Source organism: Oryzias melastigma, linkage group LG13, assembly GCF_002922805.2.
Source record: "Oryzias melastigma strain HK-1 linkage group LG13, ASM292280v2, whole genome shotgun sequence".
In the NCBI taxonomy this organism is placed as follows: Eukaryota; Metazoa; Chordata; class Actinopteri; order Beloniformes; family Adrianichthyidae; genus Oryzias; species Oryzias melastigma.
Window position 1 is genome coordinate 16,048,111 of NC_050524.1, and position 13,060 is coordinate 16,061,170.

A 13,060-nucleotide genomic window follows, 5' to 3' on the forward strand; every position below is an offset into this window, starting at 1 on the left:
ATGTGACTTTGCTGTGTGCTAGCTTTTGATGGTTGCACAGTGGCCTGCTTTTGGCAACCCTCATCTGTTCCAGGTTTCTGTGTTCGCATGTTCTCCAAGTGCATATTATGGTGTTTTTGAGACTGACAGTTTATAACAAACATCGTAAATTGAGGAATTTCACCTGTGTAAGGTGTATCTCTACCTTAATCCTAAAACAGATGAGCTAGGCTCCATGATTTTGACCCTGTGACCCAAAAAAACAAGTAATGGATAACGCTCTTTAGGCCAAAGAATTCAAACATAAATCTCTCTTTCATCTATTTTATAAGAGAGTTGTAATCTTTATGATTATTATCTTGTTTTACTTAACAAAACAACTACGGCCCACTCGGATAATTATTTACTGACATTCTAAAGCATAAAATTGAAGAGCAAAGTCAACTGCAGCTGAGTGAGGATGCATTGTTTCCTGTGATGCAGAGAATTTGATGCGATTTTATTCATTGTTTTCTGCAAAAAAAAGTGTTTACCTTTCTGGATTTAGAAGTTCCTTGAACTGAAATCTTTTAATGTTGTAACAATTAAAGATAGACAAATGCACGCATGCAACTTTTAACTAAAATATTTTGCTCCTCCTAATCTTATCTTAGTGATGTTATTAAACAAAGTGGAAGAAAACATTAACCAAAGCTGTGGAAACTCAGCTCCTCTTAAAAAGGGAAAGTTAGTTTGTGAACGTTCATCAAGCCCACTCTGATTGGCTGTTCGGGGCTTTACAACTTGTACATGCCCCCTTGCGTCAATGGGGCGGAGTTAAAGACCGGCGTTTAAGGCGAGCATCTGCTCTCGCGCCTTTCTTACTTTCTGAACTTATTTCGTTTTACGCGCCTGAATCCTCGCGTTCTTTCCATCACTTTAACTAAGTTGACTTTACGGTCCAGTCCTAAACTAAGATCTGCGTTTAGCGCGGCGGGAACGGGATGGCTGAGAAGATAAACATGGAGGAAGTAAAGACATCCAACGGCGAGGCGCACTTCGATGAGCCGCTGGGGAACGGACTGAAAAGCCACCGGAAGACCGAGCCGGAGCCGCTGGTCGAGCGGGTGAAGAGGATCGTCCGGGCCAACCTGCTGGTGATCCTCACCGTGGCCGGGGTCATCATCGGGGTCTTCATCGGACTTGGAGTGCGCAACGTGGCGCTCACGAGAACGCAGATAATCTATGTGGGCTTCCCAGGTGAGCTGCTCATCCGGCTCCTGAAGATGATCATCATCCCCCTGGTGGTCTGCAGCCTGGTGTCCGGGGCGGCCAGCATCGACCCCAAAGCCCTGGGCAAGCTCGGCGGCTGGGCCATGCTCTTCTTCCTGGTCACCACCCTTATCGCCTCTGCCATCGGGGTCGTGATGGCGTTCATCATAAAGCCGGGCGCGGTGACCGTCACCAAGCCGCCATCATTGGATGAAGAAGTGCCAGCCTCTAAAGAAATCATAGACTCCTTTTTGGATCTGATAAGGTGAGTCAGACTCGCACCTGTGCGTCCTCTGAACCCCCAAACGCGCTGCGCCGCGGTGCGTAAAAGCGCACATTTATGGCACCAAACAGCTGCTGCCCCAACACCAGCATAACACGCACTTTAAAACTTCATTTTGGTCAGTCTGAGGTTTTCACTGGGATCATTAAAGCAGGAGTGGCGGGTGAACAGGTGAGCGCGCGCTCCTGTAACACAAATACGCCGTTGCATCAGCTACTGCGTCTTCACACGTGCTTCCATTCCAGGAAGGAAACTGATGAGTTTCCCGTTTTCAACAAGAAACTACTCAGTGAAGCTTTAGTGTCTTTGATTATATCAACAACGTTTCAATTGTTTTATTTTTATTTAAATTAAAGCAGATCAACAGCACGTGTGCGTTAGAGTGAACTTCCTGCTCTCTAAGCCATGCCCATCTGTAAAAAAAGAAAAAAGTTTCTGATCATCATTTATGACGTCACAGGATTTCCTTCTAATTTGGTTTTTCTGTGACATAAAGTAGAACACATGCCACTAATTAAACACGACTGACATTATTGCTTTTCACACCAGTTGAACCAGTTACTGGTATGCTGCCTTTTAATCATGATTCAAATCTCTCTTTGAGGCATGCCGGAGAACTGCCACCTCACCCTCATGTGGCGCAGAAAAGGAAGCAGCTGGCCTGAAACGACACCTTTGAGTTTCACACACATAATTTGCTTTCTAACTTTAAAACGTAAAAAAAATTATAGTGAAATATTAATTTATTACATTGTTGTCTGGAAATAATTAAGATTTCCATGAAAAGGATCATCTTCCATCTTCTTATTGTTCCTCAAAATCACTCAGAGCTCTTTAAGTGATTAGTGTTCAGGAAGGCAGATTTAACTTATATAATCACAGAAAAGAACTCCTTCAGTGTTTTTTTTTTTCTTTCTTTTTTTGAAAAGTGTTTTGTACAAACTGCACTTTGATCTGGGAACATTCATCTATATGTGGTTTTCAGTGACACATTTGGCTGTAATTTAGGAACAAAGAAAGGGCAGGGCGCCATTCTTTGGCTGTACTTGTTGTACAGGAACACAAATAGTTTTCATAACTTCTGTTATGCTGAAATTCTGGATTGGTCATCCTAAAAGAGGCTTATAAGGAGGAACAATTAGCTGAAATTAGCTGAGCACAACTCAACAGTTGTCAGTCGCTTCCAATTAAATTAAAAAAAAAAAAATGGCAGGCGATGTTTAACTTGTGCTGCACACGTTCCTGCACAGCAGGCCTCTCATTAGAGTCAAACTTTCCTTCCAAGTCCTGTTGAGTTTACTTGGCAGGAACAGAGAAACTGACCGGAAAGGAACTTTTGATCACAGACTGCTCTTTGTTTACATCCACATGTGGCTTCAAACATGACTGTCAATGTTTGCACTCTTGCGTAAGACTGCAGGTATAAACAGTGAATGAGAAGTTTCTGCCACACATCCGTGTTGACACGTGTTATCACCTGTGTGTTGAAGTTTTCCTTCATTAACCACAGTCGATGGCTGGCAGTGACGTGTCACTCAAGGATTTGTTGAATGCTTGCTTTAAATAATAGTAAACAACACTAGGGGGGTTCCAAAAATTGACATTTATTGACTACAATTAATTTTTTTTTCATTAGACTTGATATTTTATCCACACTAGAACAAAAATTGACTTTTGAAATGTATATATATATTTTTAATGTTGTTGTGTTTCTATATTACAGTTCTTCCCACATTAGCAGTATAGAGAATGTGGTGAATGACATTTAATAAAAGCAAAGAATTAATGACGTTTTGCCTTTTTTTTTTTTAAATAAAAAGGTGTTAAATAAGTGACAGCCACCAGGCTCTAGTTTGAGGCCAAATTCTTGGAAATGGTTAAAGCTAAAAGCATTTTAAGTGGTGCAGCACCTGCACGGCACACCTGCCCGTTTTAACTGAAACGGGCCTGAAATCAAACCTTTCCTGTTGCAGACGAACTTAAAGCAACTTTTGTGCCAGGAAGGCAGTTAAAAAACATGATAGCGTTGAGATGACATTATTTGCTTGTCCGATTTTTTTTTTTTTTTTTTTTAAGCACAGACAAATTACAGTTACAGCTATTTCGAAATGTTTGTTTGCTAAAGTGTGGTGTAAAATTAGTCTGAGAATTTCTTTCCCCAGAACTTCCCCTTTAAAAAAACAAAAATAGTGTTTTTTTTCCATAAATAAGAAAAGCAATAATGATGAAGAAGTTCAAATATTGAGTCTAAGTTAAGCTTTTTCTCTTTTTTTTGTTTGACACTTTTGTCTGTTATAACATTAAAATGCCTTTTCTTTAATTTAGTCACTAAAATTTGCAGCACTGCTCATGCATTAAGCATATAATTATTTTAATATTCCTTTGAAAGTTCTGGAGCATTTTTGTCCCCCTTTTTGCCCAGCTTTAATCCAGTCTGTGTTGCCTGCTGCCCCCTATCACATGATGTCTAAGCCTAATACGATATGTTTCTAATGAAAGAACTGCATGGTGGTAAAGAGCTTGTTAAAGTTAATGCTTTATTGCTCTAAATCTATTACAGCAGGGGTACTGAAGACACGAGAACTCCTTGAGTTCTGGGTGATTCAGTATCACACTGAGCATGTGCACCAAGGAATTATTAACTCTCCATGGAAAAAATCGAGCGTCAGTTCAGTCTCTCAGCTGCACATCACATGGCGTTACTGGCGTCCAGTGGAAATGCCTGATGTTCTGCTGTTAAAATATTGTCATCGAAGGTTAAAATCTTCCTTTTCTTTCCACAGAAACATCTTTCCATCAAACTTGGTTTCTGCAGCTTTTCAGTCGGTGAGTATTGAATTTGAACACGGTGGAGTTGCATAACACAAATAACTGGATAAGCTCATTTTATAACAACGTCCTGAAAAAAATCCTCTTTCCTTCCAACTAGTATGCAACCTCCTACAAGCTGGTGAAGAAAAATGGCACGGACGGCAACCTGAACATCACAGTGGAGAAGGTGAGCAGAGGAAACGGGACACTAACAGGATTGTGTGATCTGTGTTCTGACGGTGCCTTTTTTTCCCCTTCAGGTGCCGTTTGGAACGGACCAAGATGGCATGAACATTCTGGGCTTGGTTGTGTTCGCCATCGTGTTCGGCGTGGCGTTGCGGAAGCTGGGGGAGGAAGGAGAGATCCTCATCAAGTTCTTCAACTCCTTCAATGAGGCCACCATGGTACTGGTGTCCTGGATTATGTGGTAAGGAAGCATATGCGCCATAGCGCAACATTTTAGGTGCACACAATTGATGTAAAACTCTAAAGAATGCACAAAAAATTAATGTATTCCACAAAACTCAAAAATTCTCACACACAGAAGCTATGTCCAAATCCCCCCCCACTCACTATATAATGAGTTCACCATTTTCTAGTGCTGTCCGAATCTACTAATTCCAAAATCGAGTGCACTAGAAATTTCCCAGAAGTCTTTGCAAGAAAACTAGCATGCATCGCTGCTCACTAGATTCGCAAATATAGACCACAATGCATGGGGGTCGAACAATTTCTTACAAAAAAACATGTTTAAATGTATTTTTTAATAAACCATCCACATTTTCACCATCACAACACAATGGAGTCATAAATAAACTGTTCTTATTGATGACGTCATAGCCGGTGTTTCGAAAAATGAAAGAAAAATAGTGAGCATCGTGTCCGAATTGCCTTTACAATTCAGGGCGCTATATAGTCCCAGACGAAGTAGTTTTTTAGTAGTTGGGGTTTAGGAAGGTAATTCGGACACAACCTGAGTGTTGAAAAGCCTTTTTCACCTGAAACGTTGGGTCTCAATAAAGGTTTGATCTGTGAGACTCGTCCTTTGTGGTGTAGAAAGCTGATCTTCAGTAATGTTCTGTGTTTTCTTTTGTCTGCAGGTACGCTCCTTTCGGTATCATGTTCCTCGTTGCTGGCAAGATCGTGGAGATGGAGGACGTGGGCTCACTGTTTGCCAGTCTTGGAAAGTACATCGCTTGCTGCATGATTGGCCACGCCATTCATGGGCTTCTCGTCCTGCCTGGCATCTACTTTATTATCACGCGGAAGAACCCGTACACCTTCCTGTGGGGAATATTCACAGCTCTCGCAACGGCGTTTGGAACCAGCTCCAGGTATTCAGCTTGCTGCTTCTTCCTCTCCGTTTGGTTGTTAAAATATTTAAGACTGAGGTTCCCCTGTTGCTTTCCACATGCACACATTCCTCCAGACCTCATGTGCTCACCGCCTCCCATTTCCTGTCTCCTAGCTCTGCCACTCTGCCCCTCATGATGAAGTGCGTGGAGGAAAAGAACGGCGTCTCCAAACAGATCAGTCGTTTCATTCTGCCCATCGGGGCCACGGTGAACATGGACGGAGCTGCGTGTTTCCAGTGCGTGGCTGCTGTTTTCATTGCTCAGCTCAACGAAATACCCCTAAACTTCATCCAAGTCATCACTATCCTGTGAGTCCACGAGCCAATGAAGCACACGTTGATTCTTCTTTTATCTCTAACTCGGTTTCTGTCTGCGTTTTAGGGTGACGGCCACAGCTTCTAGCGTGGGAGCAGCAGGTATACCCGCAGGCGGCGTGCTCACCTTAGCCATTATCCTGGAAGCGATTGGACTTCCCACCAGTGATATTTCACTAATCCTGGCCGTTGACTGGCTTGTGTGAGTATAAATTCCACAGACGAGACTCATTGATACATTTGACTAATGATTAGACCTGACATTTGTTGTGTTTGCCCTTAGTGACCGGACCTGCACAGTCCTGAACGTCGAGGGTGACGCCTTCGGCGCCGGGCTCCTGCAGTTCTTTGTGGACAAATCATCCAAACACGAAGAAGACACAGAGCTGAACGAGATTAGGCTGGATGAAGCCGCCGCCCCAGAGCAGTCGCCCCTCATCGAGAAACGAGGCTTGAGTGACAGTGCAGAAGGCGGGGCCACCCCTCTTTCCAGTAAAACAGACACTGCCATGTAACTGACTGTATCCAACCTCCTCCCGCCCCGACTTTTTTGACACTCCTACATGATAAAACGCATCTTCAAGCCCCTGCTTTTTTTTCTTTTCTTCCCTGAAAGGAAAAAAAAGCACAAAGAGAGGATGGGCATGCACACTACAATGCAAGGAAACGCTGTCTGACCTCAACATCTTTTGTGGGCAGGAAATGTGCTAAACTCAGACTATTATTGTGTTAGACTGAATTCTGTCTGTTCAAGTCTAATGATACATTTCTCCATTTGTGCTCGTCACTATATCGTCAGATGATCATGTCCATATTTTTTTTGGTGTCTGTCATCCACTGCTATACTGTGCTGGCATTGTGTACGTCCAAAGAATCTAGACCGCTGGCCTTCAGTGGGTGCTAGAGATCCTATAAAATAGGAAAATGTACTTTTTTTTTTATCTCAATCATAGTTATATTCAAATTTAGTTAGCATTGTCTACAGAAATCTGAAATATTTCTGAATAAGACCCCTTCACTGTTTTTAGTTTTGTGCTAAACGTGGTTTGGCAAGTTTTAAGATCCATTAAGAGTTTTTTTGCTAGTTCAGTAAGGCAACATGTCATCTTTTCTTTTCAAATGTGTTGTTCGCTTTAGAAGTTAAAATACGCATTTGACTTTGCGATTTGATTCACTTTCATGCAGGTGTCATTCATTGCTTTTCATGTTCATTCATGGAGTAAGTGAAATTTGTTAAGGGTTCATATTTACTGTAGATAGCCACTTTATCTACAGATAAAGCAGTTATTTGTCTGAACCTATGATTATTATATTTTTTTGCGGAGATTTAAGAAGATTTTAATTCTCTGGAAATGTGACCAATAATCTAGCTTTCTTCCATTCATCCAATTAGGAAAGAGACTTTGAGTGAATGGGGAGAAAGAGGTTCATGTAGTTTACAGATTATAGTTGGGAAAGAAGATTATCTAACACAATGACTTCTTTAAGTGAACAGATTACTAAAAAATTAACTTTTTACGAGTTTCAAAACCTAAAAGCTGCAGGATGAATAATACAAAAAAAGGACTGCAACTTTTTCCATTTTTGTTGAGGGTCGATGAACTTACTCCATGATTTATTTACATCACCCAGAATGTGTTGGATATTGATCGATGATAGGGGAAAAAAAAGGCTATTTTTAAATTGTCTTTTAGCCTAGATCTTTTAGGTTGCAACAAGATTCTTGTAAAATCAACTATAACTTTAGTCAATGCAAATGGTACATCGGAAATCTCAATCTAAAGCGTAAATGCCTTACACCTGCATGAAAATGGATAAAGTACTGTTGTAGATGATCATAGCTTTATAAATGTGACATTGCTTTTCTGGAAAACATTTTCCAGCCTGTCCTAAAAGTTTTTGAATAATCTAAAACTAAAGCAATGATTCTCTAATGTTGATGCCTTTCCCATGTTGACACAGAGCAATAGACTGTTCAAAAGCACAATGAATGATTTAAGCTTAGTCGCTGGAATCTCACAACCAAATGAAGGAGCTTTATGCACACCGGCTTCAAATATGTCAACATGGATTTTTCTTACTAAGCTGTTTATCTGCTACTTAAATATTCTAAGACCAAAAATCTCTCATAAACATACATTGTTCGTGTGCGCTCCAGAATCCTATCAAAGGATGGCGTGTCTGAAGTGAAGTGATGTCTAGAGGCATGTATGTGTGTATGGAATGTAACACTCTCTATTGGAGAGATTTCTATGCAACATCAGAAAAGTAGACTACATGTTAGTTTTCTATTAAGTATGGATGATTTTTTTTTTATGTGATAGGGTAGACAGGTTCCATTATGTCTGTATTTTTGCAACAAAACTGAGGTACTATTAATACTGTAGGCTTCTATGTTTGTATCACATCATATTTATTTCTAATCAGTCCAAAGAAATCTCTAGCAGATGATGGTGAGTTGATTTTTTTTTTTTAACTGTAAGGTTATCATTCCTCTGTGAGGGCTCACATCATATGAATGTGTGCTTCATTTAAACTGTTTTGTGTTGCCCATGGTAGCTGCAATTAATTTATTAAAATGAGGCTTTATTTTCTAAAAATGAAGAAAATCCGAATGTACAGCCATTAGGTGAAAACAATAAAAATCCCTTATTTTTAGTTCTTTCTGCTTCTTGGGTCTTTTGGGCTTTCAACTGTGCACCACACAAGCACTTAAACCACCTAGAAGTGCTCTAGGCTAGAGCAACATTGTCATATTTTATTTGTACATGGAAAGGCACATTAACATTTGACAAAAAAAATAATAATGTGCTTACTTTTGTGAACAAATAACTTTAACTAATATCTAGGAATAGTTCTGGTCTAAATAACATGAGAGAGAAACAAGTATTTCCCCTGCAAAGAAACGTTTTGTCAAGTTGTGAAACTGGTTTGGAAAAAAAAATAGGAAGCATAGGTAACTTCCGGTTTTTTTAGAGTAACTTCCGGTTTCACCCACATAGGCTCTTATGCTTCCCCCGCCCTTCCTGCCTTATTCGGAGAGGTAAAGCTTTGTTTATTGTGCCACCTAGTGTTCAGAAAAGGGGTGACTTTGACACTAATTTGACAAGTTACAACAAACATAAAAAACGAATTATAATTTATTGTTTTTTGACATTTAGTCAAAAAAAAAAATCTTGTTATACAACCAGTAATAGAAATAAAAGCAAAAATCCTATTTTTTTCCCACTGTAGGCATTTTTCTTCAGACTTTTTGACTCTTAAACTCACTTAAAAAAACTGTCAACTTGATTGCACAAGTGCAATTTGACATACTTAGCTCAAAGCACAGCAGTTCTTCCAATTTCATGAGCTGTAACTTGTATCACATTTGAGTTTTGTAAGAACATACTCCAAGGGTGTACGCCACACATGTTTGGAGGTATGAGGAAAGAGGCGTGGTACAAAGAGACAACAAAACCAGACAAAAAACTTAATGCAAAGACAAAAAAAAAATGTAATTTTAAGACAAAACGTAGTTTTAAGACACACTTTATGAAAGGAGATGGGAAACAAATAAATCAGAATACTGGTAATATAATAATAATTACATTTTACATTCTAAAATATATTCCAAAGACAAAATGTAACCTAAAAAGATAAATACAACTAAGACAGATGAAAACAATTTTAGCATATAGACACAAAATAAAATACAAAACACCAAATTGTAGCACAATATTTGTTCTTTTTTTATATCTTGTTGTACATTAACAAATAGATTTCCTCTTTCTTTTTGCAAATCTGTTTATTGAACTGCTAAATACCAACCAGTTTTTGGTATAATAACATTCATTAACTGGTCAGTTAAAAAAAAAAAAAAACAGGAAGTATAGAAAGAAGGCAACATTATTTGACAAATCTGAAAATATCTGATGACAAGATTATTAACTCAATTCTGTATTTGTCAGCTTACAATGTAAAACATAACCTCAGAATAACTTATTTCTCATCTTTAAAGACTTTTTTTACACACATAATACAATAACACAATTTTTACATTTACCTACACTTTAGTTTGGACTTATATTTTTCAAGTCAGCAGTAAAAGTCTCTCAAAAAAAAACACATTTAAACATTTTAAAAACAAAATAAAAATAATCTGCAAATAAAGACTTTTGTCGTATCAGCAGTCATCCTGGCATTGCATGTTGTCTTTTTTGTTTGTTTTAGTAATCATGTTTTAATAATATTTTTGCTTATTTGTACAAAACACACACACAAAAAAAAAACACAAAACAGCAACTTTCTTTTGAAGACAAACAACATGAGAAGATTTTTTCAAACAGTCCAGCAGTAAAAGTTCATGCAAATATCTAGTGTTACTCATAACTTGCTTCTGTCCAGCCTCTTTTTACCTGGGTTGGGGTACTGAGGGTTCTCAATCACCCCCTCTCCGAACTTCAGCTCCAAGAAAGCTTTGTGGTTGTTGGGGCCAAAAGCCGTGATACCGGCGAAAGGCATGGGCACCAGAGGCTGCAGGAAATGTTCTGGGAACTCCACGTCTTGCTTGTGGTCCGTCCACGTGTCTTTGGTCATGACGCCGTTGCGCGGGTAGAAAGGCCACAGGTCAACGTGTAAGTGGTTGGCCTCACTGTACTGGACTCGGTAAAAGTCTCCTTCCACAGCGCGCTCCCACACGTAACCGTTCGCATCCACCAAGGAGCCCGAATCCAGGTTCTTCAGGTGATCACAGTTGGGCACATCCTCCAGATAGATCCCCAGGTCCACATCGTAATCCCACGGGATAATGTCTTGATGGCGAACGGCCCCAAGCAGAGAACCTCCTTCCAACCAGTAGCGCACACCAGAACTCTCCAGGATGTTAATAACGTATTTTGTGGTTTCTCTGAGCGCTCGCAAGCAGCAGGGGGGTGTCCAGCGCTCTAAATAAAGGTAGTCTGGGGTGTCATCCTGCACAGTGCCAAAGCAGCGAGGTGTTTCTTTACTACAGCCAAACCACTGCTCCTTCCCATCAGGCAGCAGGAGGCGCTTTACACCAAAACTCTTCATGAGCTTGTTTGTAGCCTCCTTCATCCGAGTGTCTGCTTTCCACTGGTTGTGCGCAGAGCTGAAAAGTGGACGGTGGGTTGCTGAAAAACAGGGGCTTTCCAGGAGTTTGACCTTCCAACCTCTCAGGGCAGTCTGAATGAAAAGTGCTGGAAAAAGAGGGCGACTCAGGGGGACAGAGAGGTTAAAAAGATCCTCGGTGCGCATTAGGACCACAGCATCGCCTTGTAATGCGGTACAGACACTCCCGCTGCTTCCAGACGCGGCTGGTGAGTAGGTGGCCGTCCACTCCCTGAGGTTCACTCGCAGATGGAGGCACTGCACGGCTGACCGGACCAACACAGGTGCAGCAACCATCCGCACAGGACCCCCGCCCTCGCCTTCCAGCTCCCTGATGAGCCTCTCTATCACACGAGGTTGTTCCAGCTCCACTCCATCAGGGACCAGGAACACAAACTCTGTTTGGACATGAAACTCTGGCCTGTGAGCTTGGGGCGGCTGGTCCGGGCTAGGGGAGAGAACGAGCAGCCGAGCGCCTTCAGGAAGCACCAGAGGAGGATACGGAGGCACGTCAGCCACGGCCAGGAAGGGAAGATCAGCTCTCTGATGGAGGAAAGAATTTGCCACGTCTCCCACGAAGTTTTCAAAGTTCTCAAACTCCCGCAGCAGAACAGTCACCCGGGCACTTCGACCGTGTCCTTCAACTCCAACCAATACACGATCTCCTCCAGCCCCCCCTGCGACCACCAGACCTCCTCCAAGCCCAGAGGCCGGCAAAACAGCCCGTCTGGATCCTCGGCCAAGCTCGTTCCTCTTCTCCATCATCTGTTGCTGGGCTCGAGACACATAGTAGAGTATCAAGAGGTTCAGGACGATGGCAGCAGTCAGCAGGCCTTGGCAGAAACTAATACGCATGGCAACGAATAACTCAAGAAATCAACTTCAGTTTGCTGGTTTTAAGTCCCCATGTGGACTCCTGTATAAGAGGAAAGATGTACAAAAAAGGGACAAATGAATAACCACAAGAATATTTAACTTAAGGAACATGTTGACATAAAGAAATACATTTACTCTGAATCCTACAGCCTGTACATTAGGTAAAAACACAATATTCCTTTCGTAAGCACATCTTTAGATGCAGCTGCAAAAATAAATAATGAAAACAAGCATCTACCCTTCATCTGGATGCATCTGCCTCACTCCAGCATGCGGAACACCGTGCGATCACAACCTGCGGTGCTTATCAGAAGGTTTTCCACAGCTCTGCCAATGACACCGGGCTTGGAAACCATACTGCGGCTGCATTTGTGGTCCATTCCAATAGCAGCAAACCGGACTGGGTCGGTAGCTGCACAAATATTTAATACATGTATTATATTTCTGTTAGTTCAACTGTCATTTAAAAAAAAATGCCTGATAATAAAAACAAAAATAACGTACCCAACTTAAGATAATAATATTTTGTTATTTGTAAGACTTTTAATAAAAATCCAGGCTTAATTTACCTCCTCTGAACCTTAGCATCACGCTAGCATACGCTTGTCTGGGTTTTTTTCCAGCAGCATTGGCATTTCCGGTATAACTCCTACAAAATAAAGTTATATTTTACAATTATCCTGTTTTAGTAGTTTCATTCAACAACATCAAATTTCTTTTCTAAACTATACCAAATTGGTATTTATATTGAGTTGAGTAAAAACATATATATACTTTTTTTTCTCAGATGTAAAATCTTTTTAACAAATGACATGATGTTAGGTTGTTTCCCCCCTTTTTTTTCTTTTCCGTTTTTATTAATATTTTTCAGATACTTTTTGAGCAATAAATGACTACCGTTTACTAAGAAGTTAGGAACAAAATAGAGTTAAAGTGGGAGTTGACTTTAATGTCCTAAAATACTCCGGCTCACAAAATGGCAGGAAATTAACCACCTTGGTGGCTTGCTTATTGTGTATTGCAGAAAAAGTCTCTTTATTTGTCAGTCGCAGAGGGATTTTCAATGGCAAACATGTCGAGCC

General features: G+C 40.7%; 2 protein-coding genes across 3 annotated transcripts; one reads left to right on the forward strand and one right to left on the reverse strand.

Moving 5' to 3' along the window:
• The first annotated feature begins 776 nt into the window (after window positions 1-776).
• slc1a5 (solute carrier family 1 member 5) lies at window positions 777-8,185 on the forward strand. The gene is made up of 8 exons (XM_024277431.2): window positions 777-1,495; window positions 4,297-4,339; window positions 4,443-4,511; window positions 4,585-4,751; window positions 5,425-5,658; window positions 5,793-5,987; window positions 6,061-6,195; window positions 6,277-8,185. The coding sequence occupies exons 1-8, from the start codon at window positions 963-965 to the stop codon at window positions 6,506-6,508; spliced, it is 1,608 nt and encodes a 535-aa protein (XP_024133199.1). The 5' UTR covers window positions 777-962; the 3' UTR covers window positions 6,509-8,185.
• A 270-nt stretch (window positions 8,186-8,455) lies between these two features.
• LOC112149986 (fukutin related protein) lies at window positions 8,456-12,628 on the reverse strand. Of its 2 annotated transcripts, none has more exons than XM_024278021.2 (3): window positions 12,483-12,628; window positions 12,217-12,390; window positions 8,456-12,018 (listed from the first exon to the last, which is right to left on the reverse strand). In XM_024278021.2, exon 3 carries the CDS (start codon window positions 11,955-11,957, stop codon window positions 10,359-10,361), a length of 1,599 nt encoding a protein of 532 aa, XP_024133789.1. In that variant the 5' UTR covers window positions 11,958-12,018; window positions 12,217-12,390; window positions 12,483-12,628; the 3' UTR covers window positions 8,456-10,358. The 2 variants fall into 2 exon arrangements, with proteins under 2 accessions (XP_024133789.1, XP_024133788.1); XM_024278020.2 differs by having other exon boundaries at window positions 12,548-12,617.
• Between the last annotated feature and the right edge of the window lie 432 nt (window positions 12,629-13,060).